Source organism: Lasioglossum baleicum, chromosome 1 (assembly GCF_051020765.1).
Source record: "Lasioglossum baleicum chromosome 1, iyLasBale1, whole genome shotgun sequence".
NCBI classification, from domain to species: Eukaryota; Metazoa; Arthropoda; class Insecta; order Hymenoptera; family Halictidae; genus Lasioglossum; species Lasioglossum baleicum.
This window is the reverse complement of record NC_134929.1, coordinates 933290-957535: the sequence shown is the minus strand read 5'-3', so window position 1 is coordinate 957535 and position 24246 is coordinate 933290. Positions and strand designations below refer to the sequence as shown.

At 37.6% G+C, this 24246-nt stretch overlaps 1 protein-coding gene across 16 annotated transcripts in view; it reads right to left on the bottom strand.

Moving 5' to 3' along the window:
* The window catches only part of LOC143210125 (uncharacterized), a 957580-nt gene that overhangs the window by 362944 nt on the left and 570390 nt on the right, over nucleotides 1-24246 (bottom strand). For 12 of the 16 annotated variants that reach the window (XR_013009198.1, XM_076426766.1, XM_076426793.1 and 9 more), the window contains one exon: nucleotides 4027-4041. The exons of the other annotated variants lie outside the window; for them this stretch is intronic. Coding sequence is in view for 11 of the 12 variants with exons in the window: in XM_076426766.1 (XP_076282881.1) it covers nucleotides 4027-4041 (15 nt within the window). In the remaining variant the exon portion in view is untranslated. The remainder of the gene's footprint in view (nucleotides 1-4026; nucleotides 4042-24246) is intronic. 16 annotated transcript variants of the gene reach the window in all.

Genomic DNA, 24246 nt, shown 5'->3' with positions numbered 1-24246 from the left:
CAACGTCAATTTTTCAATTTCAATTTCGACTCTTCAATTTACAGTAGCAAGTAAAGGCTAACGTCTTAGTACGACACTAATGGTGTTTTAGAGTTATTTAAATCGAAATATCTCATGAACCACTAACTTTTCGACATACATGGGTTAGTACTTTTTTATAACGAATGTCCAGCTGCATCGATTTGTGTATTAAAAAATACCTAATTCCATTTTAAAAAATATCGATGACCTTGAAATCTTGTAAAAAATGACCTGGAAAATTTTTTCCCTTACACCGTTACATGTGGCCCTTCAAACAGTGTAACTTTGTCCTAAGAAGTTTTTTTCTACAACGAAAAGTAACGGAGATATTTAGGTGTTCTGTTTCTTCGGACTCACCCTGTATGATGTGTACAATTAAAATAAGCTGAGCTAAATGAGATAATATCTAAATAAACAATTCTAAAGCGAAAGCATTAAATTTGTCTTTCGGTTTCACTTACTATAATATAAGAAATACAGGGTGTTCCAAAAATTTCCTTCAAAAGGGTGATTCCTAAGGTCATTTGAAAAAATTTTTCCTTTACGAATATGCTCTCCGCGTCTTCGTTAATGAGTTATTAACGAAAACTACGGACCAATCACATCGCGGCTCCAGCAGACGGATTCTAGCTCGGCCAATTCCAACGCTGCACTCAACGGGGCCTGCCGCCGAGCCGAAATCCGTCTGCTATAACCGTACTCTGATTGGTCCGTGTTTATCATTAATAACTCATTAAGAAAGCCGCGGAGAAAATGTTTGAAAAGAAAAAAGTTACTCCAAATAAGCTGAGGAAGATTTCAAGGAGGTATAACATTTTTGGGACACACTGTATATGTAGAAGTTACTCAATAAATATACCTAACTTTATCAGGAATATCGCAATTTATTACTAGATTTGCAGAGAGATGTTATGCATTTAAAGCAATGCTTCAAATCGGAAACGAATCATGCTCTCAATGCTCTTAAAGCATGCTCTCCTGTGTACTGTGTTTTTAAAGAATGTAACTATCATATCTGAAGTTTTTCAATTAACATCTGAAATGGTATGTACTCTATTGAAATCGACAAAATGAAAACTCTACGTAAAACTCGTGAAAAGTTTAAGTAAGCTCTTGAAAACCATATACAGTAAAGTCGTGATCTAAGAAAAAATGCTTCGGCGCGGTCGGCGAGGTCACAAAAAGAAAATAGTAAACTACACGATCTAAGAACAGCACGAACCCGAGGGTTTTTCTTAGATCAAGACTTTACTGTAACTCTCAGTTAAGAGTTTTCTTGGCTCCAAACTTTCATGAATTTTATCTAGATTTTCGGGGTACAAAATATAAATTTTAAATTGATTTCAACAATTGAAAGAATATGTAGTTCAATGACTGTTCAAAGATCCGCAATTCAGTTGTTACAATTGTTTCTTTCTATGCAAATTAGTTTTTATCTCGTGGATTGATCTATTGGTATAAGATAAACATCAATGTTGAAATGTCAAAGAAACTTGTGTAGACATAATAATCCAGCCATTATTATTGGATCTGCTTTCAGCTTTAAAGCTCTCAATTCTCATTAGCAAATACGATGAAAAAGTTTTAAAATTACAGGTTTCTTTTACGAGAAATAAAAGAAGTTCTTGAAGACCAACAGCATTCTTCAAATATTTCGTACATCAAACTATCATATTATCTTTATAAGTAAAATGTTAATTACCATCTATTTCACGTGATTGGAAAACTGTGTAGAACGAATCATGCAACTGACACGAGTTATGTTCATCTCAAATGAAAGAAGAAAATTGTGAGGAGAAAAAAATGATCGATATAAATCCTAATTTTCTATTACTTCAATTTTTTATATTCGACGTACATCGATTCCTTAGAACATTTTAATTCGAATATTTGAAAATATTCTCAGTCACTTTTAATGATGCTATTAATGGTATGTGTTAATTTGTTAATAATTTCAACTACCTAATTAAACTAAAGCAATGTACATACAGGGTGTCCCAAAAATGCTGTACTTCCTTGAAAGAGGCAATTCCTGAAGTAATTGAAAATAATTTTTTCTTTTGCGAAAATGTTCTTCGCGGCTTTGTTAAGGAATTATTAACGAAAAACATCGTGGACAATGCCAACGCCACGCTCAGCGAGACCTGTGCTCTGATTGGTCTGTGTTTTTCGTTTATAACTTCTCAACAAAGCCGCAGAGAACATTTTCACAAAGGAAAAAGTTATTTTAAATGGCATAAATAATCACTAGGGTGGACCTTATTTTTTGATCAAAGAATTTTTTCCCGCACAACCCGCAGAATTGTGACAACTGTTGAGAAAATGATCTGGAAAAAATTTGGGGCCGATTGGATTATGGGAAACCGGCGCCGCGCAACGAATTTGAAAAATTGTTTTTTTAAATCTTGACATAAATATACGTTGGAATGTATCGTTGAATTTGTCTTTTTTTTCTCTGTAAGAATCCATACATAATCAGTTGTTAATAGAAAAAACAACCGTGACCTTGAAAACTTGAAAAAATGACCTTGAAAAATTTTTTTTCTCTGTTACTATATTCACCTCCTTACATACTACAACTTTCGTTTGAAGAGTTTTTTGATATATACATAACTAACAGAGATATTAAGGGGCGTAATTTGCATTATTCGGAAGCATACAATTATTTTCGTAGCTACATGCTGCTGAATAATACAAATTACGCCTCGTAAACGAGAAAATAGGATTTTTGATGCAGATAGCGCCCTAGATCGATCTTTTATCAAGCGTTTTTGACTAATGAAAAACCCCGTATTTGTATTATCGAGAAATGGGAAGGCGAAACCCGCACCCTTGCAATCCTGGAAACGGGTCTACTCCCTTAAATAAATTCCGAATAATGCAAATTACGCCCCTTAATACCTCTGTTAGTTATGTATATATAAAAAAACTCTTGAAACGAAAGTTGTAGTATGTAAGGAGGTGAATATAGTAACAGAGAAAAAATTTTTTCAAGGTCATTTTTTCAAGTTTCCAAGGTCACGGTTGTTTTTTCTATTAACAACTGATTATGCTATGTATGGATTCTTACAGAGAAAAAAAAGACAAATTCAACGATATGTTCCAACGTATATATATGTCAAGATTAAAAAAAAAATGTTTCAAATTCGTTGCGCGCCGGTTTCCCATGATCCAATCGGCCCCAAATTTTTCCAGATCATTTTCTCAACAGTTGTCACAATTCTGCCGGTTGTGCGGGAAAAAATTTTGCAAAATAATTTTCATCAAGAAGAAGTACAACATTTTTGGGACACCCTGTATTCATTGTGTTGGTAAAGACGTAAAGCATCGCCATATTAAATGTTTACTATGCGAAGGCGGGGTGTTTGAATACTTTCAATGAAGCATATGATTTTCCAAAAACTTGTAACACCTCTTGTATTTAAGAAAAAAACAATATTTTAAAATAAATGGATCAACGAAAGAATATGCAGTTTTATTGAAAAAGAAATTTAACCATGCTTGCTGTCAGGTGTATTGTAGTATCTATGGAAAAACTATAATATTTATTGCATCATATCCTCTGTATCATTCAACTGTTTGTTGTAAACAACTTTCTTCTAGCTTTAATCAAGCTTGAGATACGAACCGTTCCATTTGCATAACTCACCCTGTATATGGTAATGCAATTCGTTTACATAATTAATTCAAGCATTTGTTTTGAGAGGCATTAAATTAGCGGAAATTGTTAAAGCTCTATAAATATTTAAGTCAATCTATAGGTGCTTAATAAACAGTCTACTGGCGTGAATCGTCGTTAATCCTGTATAAATCTCAGAACGTAAATCATTATACCAAATAAGATCGATCGTGTTTCGCTACACTATCGTACGTGGGATATTCATATTAAACAAACGCATTTAAATGCCACTACTGTCATTCATTTGCCACTACCTCAAAACAACATGTAGATATTTGCAAGGACGCACAATTTGTAAAGAACTGTAAAAAGTGCTGTATCTGTACCTGTCATTGTGTTTCCTGTGCCGCAGTAGAAGTGAAAATATTGATTAATATCATGTCTTCTTCAGAAAGTGACACTGACACTAACAAACAGATCAGAATGTTCGTTTCTAATTTACTTATGATTAGTGTTGTGTAAATCGTGTCGTTTCTCGATATTTCCTTGCTTAGGTCAGGCAACTGTTATGGCAATAAAAGTAGGTTTTATACGAGAGTCTAAAGGAAACTTTGGAAGACAGGTACACAGGGTGAGGTACCTAAAATAGGCCACCTGAATAATAACTCGCTTGCTGTCGGCGATAGAAAAAGATTTGTCCGACGAAACTTGTGTTCTTATTATGTCGGTCAGGGGTGGGCATATTTGTCTCAACTGACAAGGAAAATACAAAGCCTTCGCGTCACAGATTTAGTTGACACTTTACAGAGTTATAGATCTCGTTCCCCTGATTACGAATATACCCCATTATAGGGGCAAGTACTCAGTAATTTTCGATATATTTGCAAATTAAAGTTTTGTGGACGTAACATGTCAGTTTACGTATAGTCCAGTCAACGAAAAGTTGCAGAGGGAGATGGAAGGAACACAGTCTTTAACTTTGGGCCTGTCTTTGGACTAGTTAGGAGGTAAACATACTAAAAGTCCCCACTCCTAAGAGGTGGGCGGAGTGCAGGGGCAGGGATCAAAAACCTAACCCGAATCGGATTCGGTTCTCAATAACCCGCTGTAACCCGCATAGCTTCGGTAACCGGTTACTAGATGGCCAACGGTTAGATACGGCTAGATGTAACCCGGTTAACCGGGTAAGAGCGGGTTACGGTTGGAAACCGTAAACCAAACACTGTAACCCACACTAAGAGCGGGTTTTGAGTACGCAAAGTTTGATCTTCTTTTCTTATTTATAATTATGCTTTGGTGCCAATCAGTTGAATTTATCTACAAATCGATTTTAAATAATATGAGGACAACTTATTATTGATAAAGAAATTTGGTAAAGAAATTTGTATTTTAGGTAATTATGAAGAGTATGAATGTTGTGTGTTTCGGAAGGAACGTATATGTATACATATATAATAAGGCAATAATGAGCCAAGAATGCCTGGTATTATGGTATCGTTGTTGGAGCGTCGATTGGCAATTGTTTGACGCGGAACGGAAAACGAAACGAAGAAAAGATTTATCAACTGTTTTTCGATTTTTTATTGTTATGGGTTGCCCATCCATCCCATTCTTATTTCACACGTTGTGTTCACACGTTGTGTTGAAAACATTTATATTTATTCAGATTGTTTTTATTGTGTGTTCACGTTTAAATAGTGACATTATAGATGACATCATAATACTTTGGACAAACGAATTCGATCTTTAATTTTGAAAATTATTGTTATTATCTAATAATCTAATTTAAAAAGCTCTTTTCAATATGATTATTACCTGAACCTGTTTATTTATAATACGTTAGCTATAAATACTTTACGATTCGGGTTATATTCCGTAAATCTCTATTTAATAGTGAGTAACCCGCTCCGAGCGGATTAACCCGCTCTCTCTAAGATTTGAGAACCGTTCCCTCGAGGATAGTATGGGTTACAGCGGGTTACAGTAACCTTTCTTGGTTAACCGGGTTTGGGTTAGGGTTAGGCGTCGGGTTAGAATCCCTGTGCAGGGGGGCACGTAGACCCGCCAGGTCCCCCTCGAGTCCGTCGGCATCACCGATGGAGTCGCTTTTGGGGCCGCGAGGACCGGGGCCCTCATGATAAGGGTCCGCGGGGAGGGCAACAGGGCGAGGGCCGAGGCCCTCGCCAGCCGCATGAGGGAGGCCCTGGCGGGCACGGGAGTGCTGGTGGGCAGCCCCACGAGGACGGCGGAGATCCGTCCCCGGGGACTTGGCGTTGATGCCACCCCGGAGGCGGTTCGATCCGCACTCGCGGGCGCAGCGGGCTGCGCCCCCGAGCTGGTGCGCGTGGGGTTGGTCACCAGACCTCCCTCGGGGACAGGACCCGGCACGTGCTGGGCAAGGCTGCCACTTGTGGCGGCAAGGAAGGTGGCCGGCGCCGGCCGTATAGGGGTGAGGTGGGCCTCGGCGAAGGTGGAGGTACTGGAGCAACGTATGCTCCAATGTTACCGATGCCTTCGCGGGGGCCACACATGGGCTAAATGCACGTACAAGGAGGAAGCGGGCCGGATCGGCCGGTGTTACAGGTGCGGGGAAGAGGGGCATGGAGAGGCGACTTGTAGATCGCCGCCGAATTGCCCCCTTTGTGGGGATTTGGACCTGCCGGCAGGCCACAGATCGGGCACCCGCGCGTGCCCCTCGTTTCTGTCCGGGGCTAAACCCGGGCAGCACCGAGGGAGGGGCACGGGGAAAGAGCCCCAAGACGGGGCTGCGCGCAAAGTAGCGCGCCCACCGGCCGAGCCGTCCCCTTCCTCTTTGGGGGGAGGGACGGACGTGGGATAAGAGGCCACACCCTTCTGGTGTGATCCACGGGTGGGTAAGAGGCCGTGCCCTTCTGGCGCGGTCCACGGGGGGGGGGGGGGAGTAAGAGGCTACACCCTTCCGGCGTAGCCCAAAGGGGAATACCCCTCCTCCCACGATCGCCGGAGGGGGCAGTGAGGGTGGAGGCACCGGGTGCCTTCTGTACTCACGGGAAGGGGGCTCGCCCCGGGGGTGTGCAAAATGCACCTCTCCGAGGGGCGGGCCTTATCGCGAGCCGGGATCGCCTCGTTCGTACCACCGGTGGGAGTTATACTCCTTCACGCGTTTATCGCGCACCGGCACGGGCGAGCGAGGGGATCTCACGGGTCATCGGGGCGTTGAGCTGGAACTCGGCGTCCCATCGGGTGACCCCGGGAGGGGGGAAACGCAGTCACCGTCGCTGCGGTTCCCTTAGAGGGGTTAAACGTTGGGGGAGCTTCACTCTCCCATCGGGGTTGGCCTGTAGTAAAGGCAGCAGTGTGTCCGGTTGAATACTCGCGTGCATCCCGGCGCTCTGCTAATATTGCCTAGGGACGGTCGCGGGGTTTTAGTCGGTGCGAACCCGACATTGGCCTTCCTCATTCTTCCAGCAATGGGGGGGGGGGGGTTATCCGTAAGGGATTTCCCCGTCGTCATAAAAAAAAAAGGGGGGCACGTAGAAGGTTCTCTTTTTCGGTTTTTCGCTTATATCTCGGAAACTATGCGTCCTAGAGATAAGACTATTCTATACAAAATTAAAGCTGACAAAATGTGCCATAAGATTGATTCTATTCAATTTTTCGCTATCTAGCATAGTTTCCGACATGTCCGTGCTCAAAGTTCACTAATTGTGAAAAAGAACTGTTCAGCACAATTAGTGAACTTTGAGCGCGGATATCTCGGAAACTATGCGGGATAGCGAAAAACTGAATCAAATCAATCTCGTGGCACATTTTGTCAGCTTTAATTTTGTATGGAATGGTCTTGTCGCTAGGACACATAGTTTTCGAGATATAAGCGGAAAACCAAAACAGGGGACCTTCTACGTGACGCCTTGCACCCCGCTCATCTACTAGGAGTGGTGACTTTTAGTATGTTTACCTCCTAACTAGTCCAAACAAAGTCCCCAAGTTAAAAAGTGTGTTCCTTCCATTTCCCTCTACACTCTACACCTCCCTTATGAACATTCATTGACTGGACTAATAGTTCACTCTGTTACCAAGTAATGGCGTGGCGTAGCGGCAGCGAGTTGAACTGCTACGCCGCGCCGTGGGCCCGGGTTCAAGTCCCGTCGTAGTAACTTTTTTTATACTATTTTTTTTTTACTATTGTCTTATAATCATTATTTTTTGCGTATGTAGTAATAGTTTTTTCTATTACATCATTTTTGTTTGTTGTGTATTATTTTAATATAAAATTATTTTAATACAATTATAATCTTTTGTGTATGTAGTAATAGATCTAGTGTTTCTTTTATAAAATAATAAGTATCATTTTCAATTAACCCTGTGGAGGATAAAAATATATCTAAAATATAAAAAAGAAGTATAAAAAAAAGTTACTACGACGGGACTCGAACCCGGGGTTCACGGCGCGGCGTAGCAGTTCAACTCGCTACTGTTACGCCACACCATTACTTGGTAACAGAGTGAACTAAACTGACATGTTACGTCCATAAAATTTTAATTTGCAAATATCTCGAAAATTATTGAGTAGTTGCCCTTATAATGGGGTATCTCCGTAATCAGATGAATGAGATCTATAACTCTGTAAAGTTTCAACTAAATCTGTGACACGAAGGCTTTGGACTCTCCTTGTGAGACAAAACCGTCCCCACCGTAGCGCTCACTGTCTTCTTCCAGTAAGCGCTGCGCCGCTACGGTGGAGTAACTAAGACACGAAACACTAGCGAACGCGACGAAGGTGCGCTCTGCACGGAAAAAACGTTGGTGGGGGAAGCAAGAGTTTGAGGGGTCCTAGTGTACCCACCCCTGATGTAGGTGGTCAACTCCGACTGGTCTACTTTAGACTGGCATACTTTTCTATGTACTATGTAATAGGGCGTTCTAAGATGCATACAGTGACTCAAGGTCATTCAAAGTCGTCGAAGGTCAACTGCGATGGAAAATATTTGGCTGAACTTCCGAAGACGTCCATGCTTAGAATTGGATGAAAGAACCCCGTACCAATCATATGGAAAATCCATCCCGGTAAAATCAGTTGGATTTTTCATATGTTGTAGCTTATGATCTACTGAACAAAAGATGTAATGGGCGTAAAGCTCAATAATGGACAGTTATCGAGTTATAATCAGTGAAACATGACAAATTCGAGCTGCCGTATACTCAAATCTCAGGAAGTATTTATTTTTTGGAAAAATGTTTGAAACAAAAATAGTAGGGTTTCACAAAATCTGTTAGGTGGTGTCATTATTTTTGAATTTTGAATGACCTTGAAAAGGTCTGTGACCAGAAATCTTATATTATACGATACGCGGACGAACCCAATGCGAAATTGGGGAGTCGCTATAGGATTATAGACAGCGAGGACGAACCTGACGCGAAGTCAGGGAGCCTCTAGGAATGGAGTCAAGCGCAAACGAACCTGATGCGTAATCAGGGACTCGCTTGGATTGTTAGTGGGCCTCGTAACTAGTATAATTTAATTGATACGTCCTCTACGCGTCCACCTACAAAAAACTATTGACATGGAATTATGCCACCCTCGAAACCACTCAACTTCGTCAGACACATTTTTCTATCGCCAACAGCAACCGAATTATTCAGGTGGCCAGTTTTAAATTTTAGGTGCCTCGCGCGTATTTGATAATACAGTAACAAAATATAACGAATAAATAAACGGTATGATTTTTGATCAAATATGTGAGTACTTTTGCGATATATATTTGAATAAAAATGAATCAATAATTGAAGACATTCAATTATTCTATTAAAAATCAAAAATTATTCTATTAACATAGCTGTGGTTGACAGGTAATATCAACTATACAGGGTGAGTCACCTAACGTTATCGCCTCAAATATCTTTGTTGTTTTCAAAGATACATTAAACGTCTTCAGGACAAAGTTGAATGGTAAAATGGGGCTCGTACGATACTAAACAATTTTTGTTTTTATTCACCTTCATTTTTTTAATGTAACCACCCTTTAAATGTTGCTTTTTATATCAATCATATAATTGTTATTAAAAGATGTACTAATGCTCTCGGCGCACTGGTTCGATCTAATTTTACATCAAAGCAATTTTGCAAATTGAATAAAATTTTCGACGTTTTGATGTTTACATCATTTTCAAGGAAAATAATAACTGCGTCTGTGAATTATTAAACAGAAAAACTAGTGTTATTACCATCAGTAAATTAAACATTGAATGTCAAAATTGTGTACTTTGTACAGCACGTGTTTGGTTGTTCCATATTAGTTAAAATAATTTCATTAAGCAAGTGAGTAACAAAGTACACCATTTTGACATTCAATGTTTAATTTACTGATGGTAATAACACTAGTTTTTCTGTTTAATAGTTCACAGACGCAGTTATTATTTTTCTTGAAAAATGATCTAAACATAGATCGAAACGTCGATAATTTAATTCAATTTTAAAAATTGCTTTGATGTAAAATTAGATCGAACCAGTGCGCCGAGAGCATTAGTACATCTTTTAATAACCACCCTTTTTTAAACATCTACAATGATAGTCCCTTTCATTACGAATTCAGTGACTATAATTACTTAAGGTCATTCAAGGTCACGTCGTATAAGCCCCATTTTACCATTCAACTTTGTCTTCAAGACATTTAATGTATCTTTGAAAACAACAAAGATATTTGAGGTGATAACGTTAGGTGGCTCACCTTTTATATATTTAATAACTCTTGTAATATGTACACATTTGAAAAATTATTGAAAATTATTAATTGAAATCAGTGTTTCTAGATGAGGGGAGGAAGCACGAATTGAAAAAGTTACCCTTTCTCTACCAGTACCGGACACATGCACGACAGAGACGAAACGTGAACGGGCCGCGGCGGAAAGATGACGGATAGCGTCGTAGACAGTGTTTTGGGCAATATTTAAATAAATAATTATTTAAATAAAAATTTAAATAACAAGCTATTTGTTATTTGGATACTCAAATAAAAAGCAAAAATAATTATTTATTATTTGAGCAAGTCTAAATAAATACAATTTCAATTGTTATTTGTACTGACAAATTATTGTTTATTATTCATAGTCCTTAAACAAATTTTCTTTCCAACTGTCCTCAGCAACGATACTAACATTAATGTATCGCCTACATGCCAAAATCGAACAAACATGAACTACGAATTACCTACCAGAAATGAAACTTATTTTTAGTGCCAAATATTTATATAATTCTGTATTGTATTTATACTGTAATGTATGTATGTAAATTAAGGATAATAACGATGTTAGTTTCGCCTCATTTTCATTGTGTGTACAAAATACAAGAAATAACAGAAAACCAAAAACTATTTATTTGATTTCCACTTCAATCCAAATAAGAAATAATCTTCTATTTGCAAATAAGAAATAATAAGTAGATCACTATTGGCATTATTAAAATGACTTTTATTTCAATAAAAAGTTTGGGTAATCTTTATTTTACCGGACTAAAAATTTGTGGATTTCTCCTATAAATTATGTTGTATTTGGTATGTATCCAGTAGATTTGTACCCGGGACGGCTGCAGATCGAAGTTTCGATCGTGTAGGATCAATGGTTCAGGAGTTATGCTTGCTTAAAGTTGAGCAATGTGCAGTGTTTTTGACGGGTAAGGGCGCCGCTATATTGGTTTGTAATGACGACCGCGAGCCGCTTATCGAGCAGAACCACCGCTCCGACCTAATCACCAACCAACTCACAAGGAGAGCGCAAGGCCTTCGGGTCACCGGTTTAGTTGAGATTTCGTATACTTATAGATTACTATCTCCCTTTCACGAATATATACCGTTATAGGGGCAAACACTCAATAATTGTTGAGATATTTATAAACAAAGTTTTTTCATAACCAGTAGTAGAAATATGCTATTGTAGAGAAAATGTATAACAAGTAATATCCTGGTGTAGTGGCAACGTACTAAACTTACTACCCGGTGAGCTAGGATTCGATTCCCGCCCCGGAAAAATATTTCTTTTGCTTTTTTATTTATATTAGCTATTCGCTGTGTAACATTGACTTGTTCATATGAGATTACACATTTATTACAAATCAAAGAACAAAAGTTTTAATAAATTATAAACAAATTAACCGAAATGAATAAAATAGTGAATTACCCTCTCGTGCCTGGAAAGACAAGAAATAAAGTAAATATAGGAAGAGAAAATATGGTACACGATAAATTTAATAATATTGTACCTACAATCACATATTTTTAATTATAATAGTGGTGCATGCCGTAAGAGAATACGAAACATAATACGCAGAAACAGCTTGCGCATCGAATAAGTGCAGTATTATTGCATTGGCACCTGCTTCTTTGTACATTTATGGGAAAACAGATTTGATTGATGTTTTTAAAAATTTATCTTTCTGCTGTAAATCCGGCTACATACCATGCATGTTCCAGCACAGATTGAAAAATTAGTGCACATAATTGTTTGTATTTTATTAATTTCGGTTAATTTATTTATAATGTATTAAAACTTTTGCCAATGCAATGATATTGCACTTATTTTATGTGCAAGCTGTTTCTGCGTATTATGTTTCGTATTCTCTTACGGCATGCACCACTATTATAATTAAAAATATGTGATTGTAGGTACAATATTATTAAATTTATCGTTTATCGTGTACCATATTTTCTCTTCCTATATTTACTTTATTTCTTGTCTTTCCAGGCACGAGAGGGTAATTCACTATTTTATTCATTTCGGTTAATTTGTTTATAATTTATTAAAACTTTTGTTCTTTGATTTGTAATAAATGTGTAATCTCATATGAACAAGTCAATGTTACACAGCGAATAGCTAATATAAATAAAAAAGCAAAAGAAATATTTTTTCCGGGGCGGGAATCGAATCCTAGCTCACCGGGTAGTAAGTTTAGTACGTTGCCACTACACCAGGATATTACTTGTTATACATTTTCTCTACAATAGCATATTTCTACTACTGGTTATGAAAAAACTTTGTTTATAAATATCTCAACAATTATTGAGTGTTTGCCCCTATAACGGTATATATTCGTGAAAGGGAGATAGTAATCTATAAGTATACGCAATCTCAACTAAATCGGTGACCCGAAGGCCTTGCGCTCTCCTTGTCAGTAAGCGACGTGCGACCGTCACTACCAATATGGTAGTGACGGTCGGCTGCGCCCTTGCCTGTCAAAAACATTGCAGATTGCTCAACTTTACGCAAGCATATCTCCCGAACCATTGATCCTACAGGATCGAAACTTCGATCTGTAGCCACCCCGGTTACAAATCTACTGGATTATATACCAAATACATCCTAATTTATAGAAGAAAAGCACAAATTTTGGGTCCGGTAAAAGTAAAGAGCAGCCAAAAGTTTAGTTATTATTTGCAATTACAATCATACGTTGATTTATTATTTATTATTTAAATAAAAATTTGCCCAACTCTGGTCGTAGAAGGGAAAAGTAGGGGGGGGGGACACAGGTCTCGATCTGACAACACTTATTCAAACGGCACATATCCCAATTAAGATCATTTAAGAATAAAAGAAATTTTAGTTATAAAAATAGATGCGAAATACTTAGTGTTATTATTTGAAGATTGTCTTCCACATTTGCAAAATTTTTCTAATAACAACGCTATTTCCTTTTCAAAACTATTGTAGAACTGTAATAGTTTTATACTCATAAACGATTGAACGATTAATTACGGAAGAAACAAAAAACATACAATTTCATACTCTACCATATACAGGGTGTTTCGTCTAAAAGAGGACACCTAAATATCTCCTCTATCTCTGAAAATACAAAAAATGTTTCTAACGTAATCTAAATGGTTTCAAAAGACGAATCAGATGGAAGAATCGTTTTTTATAAATTGTAATTTTTTAATCGTTTGGTAATTATATAGAAAAGTACTGCCCTCTCCGATTTTGATGAAATTTAAATATGTTATAGATATTGACATTTTGAACAACTTTTTCCTTTTCCAATATAGGGGGTTCGCTTTTAGTTTTCGAGGTATTTGCAAAAAACTATCGCGAATACTGTATTGAATTTTTCGTATTCCTGAACGCTCCGCTGCAACGTAGACTGTTTCGGTGCGGCGTTTGTTTACATTTTGACGCTGTAGAGATAAGAGAGGAAACAGGGGGGGCGGAAAGGGCCAGCCTGACACCACACACACCCACCCAGTGCTTAACATGCACCCAGTGTTTCTAAAAAGAAGGTTCTCATATTATACAATATAAAATCAACTGAGCTTTCAATTTTCAAAGACATCTCCTGGATTCTTGCGTTGCATCCGTTTATTTTGTGTTTGTAAAGACATTGTGGAGATGAGAAGCGACAACACCACACACACCCACCCAGTGCTTAACACGCACCCAATGTTTCTAAAAAGAAGGTTTCCGTTAAGAAATTAACATTTCTGCAAATTTTCAATATCAGATTCGTAATCAGCACGTGAAAATACGTAAGAATCTAGAGTATAATTTAGAAACAGTGGGTGTGCGTGTTAAGCACTGGGTGGGTGTGTGTGGTGTCAGGCTGGCCCTTTCCGCCCCGCCTGTTTTCTCTCTTATCTCTACATCGTCAAAATGTAAACAAACGCCGCACCGAAACAGTCTACGTTGTATCGAAGCGTTCAGTATTCGCGATAGTTTTTTGCAAATATCTCGAAAACTAAAAGCGACCCCCCTGTATTGGAAAAGGAAAAAGCTGTTCAGAATGTGTTGCTGCATAACATATTTAAATTTCATCAAAATCGGAGAGGGCAGTACTTTCCTATACAGGTTGTTTACCTACAGGTGGGAGAAAATTTAAGGGGTGGTTCTCGACGATAATATAAGACGAAAATGAAGAATTAAAAAATTGCGATTTCGACTTCGTTATTTAGTTATTAACAATTAAAAATCCGCCTAAAATGCTGCAACACTTCTAACAAAAGTATACGTTGCGTACGTCAGACAGGCGCGCGACAGTCTCGTATCAAGTGACAAACGCATGCATACCTTGGTTCTCATTTGGCGCCCCAGCGAGGTGAAAATGTATAAAAAATCGGTGGACGACATTGAACCTACCTACTCGTTAAAATCCACAAGGGCATTTCTAATATCCGCCCTATGGAATTATCGAGTAGAAGGGGTCAATGCCCTTTCACTTTTAAATTCTTCTTACACATCCACAAATCCTTATCCTGCACTATAATTGTTCAGAACACCGTACCTAATAACTGGAATAAACGCTCTAGCACTATTTACAATATCATACACACGCACTACGAGTTTACAGAGTCATGCGATTTCTGCGAACGGAAATCTTCGACGCGTGCGTCAAGAATCGTCCGTACAAGTTAGTATCCGTATGCACACTGATTCAAGACAGCTAATGTGGTCAATGCACACACATGAGATATTTCGCGGTCACAGACAGAATGAGAAAGAATCACGAAATTCGTGAAAACAGGATAGACAATGTATTGGTATAGCAACGCGCGATGTTTGGGCGGTAGTTTGCTGTAGATCTTCATTTGTTTTATCGATCTGGCATCGACCTCATCAGCTGTCTTGAATCAGTGTGCATACAGATGCTAGCTTGTACGGACAATTCTTCTCGCACGTGTCGAAGATTTCCGTTCGCAGAGATCACACGACCTCAAGATGTCCGTTCCGTCTGTGAACGAGTCTCGCGACGTAAACCAAGTTCAATAAAGAGCAGTGTTTCAACATTAAAGGATTACCAGTTCTTCATATTCTCCTCATTCCCCTCAGTAAACTTGTACTCTCTGTAAACTCGTAGTGCGTGTGTATGATATTGTAAATAGTGCTAGAGCGTTTATTCCAGTATATTAGGTACTAAGTACGGTGTTATGAACAATTATAGAGCAGGATAAGGATTTGTGGATATTTGTGAGAAGATTTTAAAAGTGAAAGGACATTGACCCCTTCTACTCGATAATTCCATAGGGCGGATATTAGAAATGCCCTTGTGGATTTTAACGAGTAGGTAGGTTCAATGTCGTCCACCGATTTTTTAAACATTTTCACCTCGCTGGGGCCCCAAATGAGAACCAAGGTATGCATGCGTTTGTCACTTGATACGAGACTGTCGCGCGCTTGTGTGACGTACGCAACGTATACTTTTGTTAGAAGTGTTGCAGCATTTTAGGCGGATTTTTAATTGTTAATAACTAAATAACGAAGCCGAAATCGCAATTTTTTTATTCTTCATTTTCGTATTATATTATCGTCGAGAACCACCCCTTAAATTTTCTCCCGCCTGTAGGTAAACACCCTGTATAATTACACTGTCCAACACCAAATTTGTTTTCAATATACTGTTGGGTCCTTCTTATAGAGTTTTTTGCGCTGATTCCGAATCTGTCCTCAATTTTTCTCCTATACGCACAGTTTTTGAAAAACATGGCTTTGAAAAAAAAACATATTTTCAAATTTAAACAAATATTATGATGTTATTATAAAAGGTATTGAATTGTTCTTTATAGCAAAAGATTCTGTAGACTTTCCCGAATATAGTGATATCCAATATTAATACATTATGATTGTTTAAACATGTTTAAACAATGATTAGAGACGGAGAGACACCACTTTTGCAGCAATTTTTGGGGATATTTTTCAATTTATCTCAAAAAATTAGGGTCCAGCGGAAAATCGAACTATACCACGCGATACAGCAGACTTTCATCTTGAGAAACCACCCTTTCAAGTTTGTAACGTCGACGTTTTTGTCGAACCAGAAAGCAAAATATCTTCGCTCGACATGAGTTGTCACCAGTGATTCTCACCACCAGAACGGTCGTTCGCCGCTCCGTATCCCGTCGCTGCGCCGCGCCGCGCCGAATCCCGTCCGAGCGCCACTGGCGGAAACTCATGTCGGGCGAAGATATTTTGCTTTCTGGTTCGAAAAAAACGTCGATGTCGCAAACTTCAAACGGTGGTTTTTCAAGATAAAAGTCTGCTCTATCGCGTGGTATAGTTCGATTTTCCGCTGGACCCTAATTTTTTGAGATAAATTGAAAAATATCCTCAAAAATTGGTGCAAAAGTGGTGTCTCTTCGTCTTTAATCATTGTTTAAACATGTTTAAACAATCATAATGTATTAATATTGGATATCACTGTATTCGGGAAAGTCTACAGAATCTTTTGCTGTAGAGAACAATTCAATATCTTTTATAATAACATCACAATATTTGTTTAAAGTTGAAAAATATGTTCTTTTTTCAAAGCCATGTTTTTCAAAAACTGCGTATAGGAGAAAAATTAAGGACAGATTCGGAATCAGCGCAAAAAACTCTATAAGAAGGACCCAACAGTATATTGAAATCATAAAAAAAGTTGAAATTTGTTGGACAGTGTTACCAATCGTTTTTTCAAGGTCATCGATGTTTTTTGATACATAACTACATTTTTATTTTATTGCATCGGGTCACTGATCGAAAAATACAATCATATATATATATATATATATATACATATATATATATATTATACATATATATATATATTACATATATATATATATATATGACCTTGACCTTGATGTGAAGGTAAAACTTTAATTTTCGAAGATCAAGGTCATTTCAAGGTCATGTTATTATACATATCTGAATGTATATTTCGATCAGTTATCCGATGCAGTAAAATAAAAATGTAGTTATGTATCAAAAAACATCGATGACCTTGATAATACGATTAAAAAATTACAATTTATAATAAACGATTCTTTCGATCTGATTCGTCTTTTGAAACCATTTAGATTACGTTAGAAACATTTTTTGTATTTTCAGAGATAGAGGAGATATTTAGGTGTCCTCTTTTAGACGAAACACCCTGTATATTGTATTTTAATATTTAACAACTTTTAGCTTTTCACGTACAGCATGTGTCACACTATAGCCTGGTTACTGCCTACTTGTTCAAATCTCCTTCAGACTCTGTATTTTATGAACTGAATAAAATTTTGAACATTTCATGTGATATAATGTTTCTATTCTCAGCGGGCCGAACCCAAAGCTGGCATTTCACTCTTTTCTTTTGACGCAAACAAAACAATATTGAGAGAAGCACCGGATCATACTGTCGTATCATGCATACCATGAAGATATGTTTATGTGTAAGATTACTTGCATGTATATGACTACCAGAAAGAAGTTATTCGAAATTGTGTAAGGTTTGTAATTTTTTCATTACATTTAACAACTTTTTGCCAGGAGCATGTGTCTACCAATAAATTCTAAGCGGTGTAAATAAAAAACGTGACAAAAATGTTCCTTATTTACTGAAAACCAGAAATTCAATTTACTGCAATAATTTGCAAGTAAAAATATTTGTTATACGCATTTTACGAAGTGGAGAATATATGCATTAAAAATGAAGCACATGGTACAAAGCTAATTAAATTTGGGGTGGATTGAGATTTAATTTATGCTTTACTGAAAACTAAAAATCTCTGTTTGGTGTGCATGTATGTCTAAATACACGTGTATTGTTTCTACCAAATTCGAATGCATTTTACAAAGTGAAGAATATATTCATTAAAAATGAAGCACATGGTACAAAGCTAATTAAATTTAGGGTGGATTGAGATTTAATTTATGCTTTACTGAAAACTAAAAATCTCTGTTTGGTGTGCATGTATGTCTAAATACACGTGTATTGTTTCTACCAAATTCGAATGCAGTGTCGGAATTATTTGCGTAAAATCAAGAATATAAAATAATTCACTATAAAATTCATATAAAATTCGTATAATAAAATTCATATAATATTTCTCTTCATTTAAGAGATGTAAAATGTTTAAATAAAATTCAATAATTAAATTCATTGTAAGTTTACATATACAAGGCGTCTAACTTATAATAAACCTTCCTTTTACCACATCTCTTCTTACTATTAAGACTTTATTACCAATTAAACACCGTGTATAAATATTTGCTTCCCCCCCCTTCCTAAAGTATTTTAAAATATATAAATACAGGGTGTCCAAAACCACTCGTCCAGGGGTGTTAACTTCTCAGATAAGCATATTCAGTAAAACTGTTTGCAATAAAAGTTGCAGGGTTTAATGAAGGATATATGTCGATGACCTTCTATTTGACTTTCGGATCCATTTTCAAGGTTATTTGGAGGTCAGTACGTATTTTTTATGGCCTCTAGCAGTCATTTTAATCTAGGACATAAGTACATATCTGAACGTGAAATTTCGAGCTCTTAAAAAATACGTACCGACCTCCAAATAACCTTGAAAATGGATCCAAAAGTCAAATACAAGGTCATAGACATATGTCCTCCATTAATCCCTGCAACTTTTATTCCAAACATTTTTACCGAATATGCTTATCTAGGCAGTTAACACCCCTGGACGGGTGGTTTTGGACACCCTGTATATATTATACATAAGTATGTTTGCAACATAACCGAACAATTAAAATCAAAACTTTGAATTTATAATGCGAAAAAACTTACGTATAACGTAATGAAAAAACTGATTAAGATAAACAATGTAAAACTTCGGTAGAGTCGATATGGCTATTTTATCATATAAAAAGTGTAATGCAAGGTGGACCGTACTGATAATAATATAATGCAGTAAAAAATCTGCTGTGCTTCCGTTTACGTCCATCGTCAGAATTGGATGAAATTTTGAGAATAGGGTCTTTTTTGACTAACAAGGAGCATCCCCGCTCTGTCCCTCACGGATTTTGTTCAGACTTTACAGAGTTGTAGATCTCGTTCCCCTGATTACGAAAATACCCCATTATAGGCGCAGACACTCAATAGTTTTCAAGATATTTGCAATTAAAGTTTCATAACCGTAAAATATATACAGTTTAGTTCAGATTTTTACCAAGCAATGGTATGGCGTAACAGCAGCGAGCTGAACTGTTACCCCGCAGGCCCGGGTTCGAATCCATTCGTGGTAAATTATTTTTTATTGTTTTTTTTTCATGGAAAATGCATTTTCAATGTTAAACAAATTTTAAATAAAATATTTTTATTCGCTAAAGGACTAATTGAAAATGATACTTATCATTTTATAGAAGAAACACCAGATCTATTACTACATATACAAAAGATAATAATTATAAAACAATAATAATATTAAAATAATACATAACACACAGAAACAACAAATATAAATATGAATACAAATACAAAATAGAATAAATGCAATGAATAGTAATCAGAGCGGTTAATGTGGCTTGCCATCACGCTTCCTGTAGCTTGTATAATATAAACAATATACGTTACGTAGAGTAAATATAGAAATCAAATACTTATAATTTTTGTTATGTGCAACAATGGTATTTATTGTAAAAGACAGTAATGTTAGTCGACGAAGATTTCGGTGTAGAGATCTATTGGCTACGATCTGGCAACGAGCTAAGGGGCTTGCGCTCTTTAGAACTTTCGGTAAACTGTTGACGTTATCGTGAGATTTGATACTAGCTCTGCCTCTTGCATCTTTCAAATTCCAAATGCATATTTCGTTCGTCAGTCAGTTTCTTTTTATAGTCGTAGCATTTTGTGTTTTGTATTTTTCATATTTATTCCATTTTGTGTTTTGTATTTGTATTCATATTTATATTTGTTGTTTCTGTGTGTTATGTATTATTTTAATATTATTATTGTTTTATAATTATTATCTTTTGTATATGTAGTAATAGATCTGGTGTTTCTTCTATAAAATGATAAGTATCATTTTCAATTAGTCCTTTAGCGAATAAAAATATTTTATTTAAAATTTGTTTAACATTGAAAATGCATTTTCCATGAAAAAAAACAATTAAAAATAATCTACCTCGAAGGGTTTCGAACCCGGGCGTGCGGCGTAACAGTTCAGCTCGCTGCTGTTACACCACACCACTGCTTGGTAAAAATCTGAACCAAACTGATATTTTACTGTTATGAAACTTTAATTGCAAATATCTCGAAAACTATTGAGCGTCTGCGCCTATAATGGGGTATTTTCGTAATCAGGAGAACGAGATCTATAACTCTGTAGAGTCTGAACAAAATCCGTGAGGGACAGAGCGGGGGTTCTCCTTGTAAGATGATGATTGTCAGAAGGATTTTTGGAGACACGAAAAAAATTTTTTTACCATTTCAATGTCAGTCCCTACCTTACCGACAAAATTCTTTTAACATTTTAATGTCAATCTAGAGTCTGATTAAGTAGAGGTGGCATTAAGGATCAGTGATGCCAGATGTGGGGAGTCAGGGTGAAATGATGTACCCCCTGTCTGATGACGGGGAATGAGTGGGGCGAATGAGAGACACGTTTTACGTGCGAGATGGGGACCGTGGAGTGTGCGCCTACGCACGGTGCTGGAATGGAATAGTGGAAGGGGTAAGGAGGAGAGCACAGGAGCGCCGTTCGGCGCTCATTCTGGTTTCACTGTTAAGCATGATTCAATCATCAACAAAGCTGGTGTTACGGAAGACGAACAGGTGTTCAATATCATCTCTGGCAGGAACCGTCCTAGATAAACGAACAGAGCTACCCTAGATAAATCTACATAACTGTTTAGGTTAGTTTAGGGCCCAAACGTACGCACGACCAACTGGTCGTTGACAAAATACGAATGTTCACTTGAAGGGTACTGACAAGTACCACCTGTCATTTAGAGATCTCGATTTCACGTGTGTCTGAAATACACGTGTACACGTGTAGTTCGGATGTTCGTGTTGAAGTTCGTTTAAAGGTTACTCCACGTGTACACGTGTACACGTGGATTGAAATACACGAATACACGTATCGAAATGTATAATTTCACATGTATTAACCCATCTTTCTATTATATAAAATAGTTCTGTAGTTCTGTCACGCAAAAACTCCGACCGGCGAAGCTTTCTGATGGGAACCCTAAATTGAGCGACGTGACAATGTGTATTTTTCAGAGAGAGTGAGAGAGAGAGAGAGAGAGAGAGAGAGAGAGTGTGTGTGTGTACGAGAGAAATAGAGCGCGATATTGTATAGCGATAGAGAGAGCAAGATGGTAAGAGAGAGGCGCCGCGAGGGTTGGTGAGCGAAGCGAACAGGGGGCAGAGCCCCCTAGTATCCCATATGTTATTTCGTCATTAATATCAGAATATTTAGATATGTAAATTGTTCATGAGACTTATTTACTGAGTTGCAGGTGAAAATAAGAAGCATTATGGTTTTGGTTAATAAAGTTTACTTTATTAATCCTTTGTTCTGAGATAAGAAAACTAAAGTATTAACATTTTGTGGAAGTAAACGGTTTCGTTTTTTTTGTTACAATATTTCCAGCACATTAAATTAAAATTTAAATCCATTTGAATGGTGGAAGGCTAGGGCAAACAAATATCCAGCAATTTCGGAATTTGCCAAAAAATATTTAACAATTCCAGCAACTTCGGCGATGTCGGAACGGTGTTTTTCATGTGCTGGAAATATTGTAACAAAAAAACGAAACCGTTTACTTCCACAAAATGTTAATACTTTAGGTTTCTTCTCTCAGAACAAAAGATTAATAAATTAAACTTTATTAACCAAAACCATAATGCTTCTTATTTTCACCTGCAACTCAGTAAATAAGTCGCATGAACAATTTACATATCTAAATATTCTGATATTAATGACGAAATAACATATGGGATACTAGGGGGCTCTGCCCCCTGTTCGCTTCGCTCACCAACCCTCGCGGCGCCTCTCTCTTACCATCTTGCTCTCTCTATCGCTATACAATATCGCGCTCTATTTCTCGCGTACACACACACACACTCTCTCTCTCTCTCTCTCTCACTCTCTCTGAAAAATGCACATTGTCACGTCGCTCAATTTAGGGTTCCCATCAGAAAGCTTCGCCGGTCGGAGTTTTTGCGTGACAGAACTACAGAACTATTTTATATAATAGAAAGATGGGTTAATACATGTGGAATTATACATTTCGATACGTGTATTCGTGTATTTCAATCCACGTGTACACGTGTAGCTAAATACACGTGTACACGTGCACCTAAATACACGTGTACACATGGAGTAAACTTTACACGAACTCAAACACGTGTATATTCGTTACACGTGTACACGTGTACACGTGAATTTTCAATACACGTTCAGATTCGTGATCTCTACTGTCATTGCAGGGCTATACAGGGTGTCCCAAATGTGGTGTACTTAATTGAAATGGGATGTTCCTGAGACCATTCTAAGAGACATTTTCCTTTGCACCAATGTCAACTGCGGCTTTGTTTAGGAGTTATTAACGAAAAACACGGACCAATCAGAGCGCGCCCTAGACGCGCGATGGCACGTTCAGCCCGGCGCGCCGGGAGACGAGCGCGGCGTAACGCCGCGATGCCGTAACGAACAAGAGTTTCTCGAGATTATGTGAATCTTCCCCGATTTGGATGAGCTTTGGATATGTTGTCAAGACCATGATTCTGAACAACATTTCCCTTTACAGTTTTTGTCGGCCGGCTTTAGTTTACGCGAGAAGTAACTTGTAATTGTAAATCGATCGATGTACTATCTGAACTATCTCCTCTCCGATTTCGATGAGCCTTGGATATGTTGTCAAGACCATGATTCTGAACAACATTACCCTTTACAGTTTTTGTCGGTCGGAAGAACTTTACTTGTCAATTCATATGGGTGGATCTCTTTACCCGACTTACGGCAACTTTACCCGAACGAAGGAAAAAGCAGAAACTGATTGTATTAAAACCTTACTTATTCAGCCGTAAATCCATTTGCTGCATCGAAATGTGTGTCACTGGGTCACTCGGTGACGAACTGCACAGATGTCTTCAGGTATACGACAGTACCGAAAGCTAAGGGACGTACGGCCAGGTCGACGAACTGCACAGCCGGTGGTAAAAGGCCTAAGGGATGCGCGGTCAAGTCGACGATCCAGAATTTCAGTTTCACTTTCGAATCGATAAATAATTCGTATGTTTATTTCACACAGATGCCTTGAAATTTTTCCACACTCACAATCACTGTTCACATTTGTCAACACATAGTTATGCACTAATAATAATTGCCATATCCCTTGTCCTGCTGCACAAATCACAACAATCAGGTAATGCAATCACTAGACTGCGGATTTCATGCATTTGTAGCAAACATGAGTAGGTGCATTTTAATACAGTAGAGAGATTAAAATAATTTCAAAACACCATAGTATTATTTTCAACTTCTTAAAATGATCACAGTGAGAATCAAATATCTGTCTGGCTCCTGTCCCTTGTAATAGCGGCAGCCAACATTCATTTTGCATAAAGATCCGTAGTCTAGTGATTAGTTTAAATATTACTATCAAAAACACAGCTAATAGCAACCGTTAGCTTTGAATTGACAAGTCTTTGGAGATGTTCTCTCTATCGCGGCTCGAACGACACTGATTTTCCGCAAGATTTTTCTAAAGAATTTAGGAAGGTTATTCAGAGTGTCGAAATTCGAAATGTGCACGCTGTAGCACGAGAACGACGGGACGGTTATACGAAAAACAGAATGCGAGAAGGACCGCTGTAAGCTTTGTGGCAAACACATGTTTAGTTTTTCCTGCAGGTTGGTACGCAGAGTCGATGGGTAACTGTT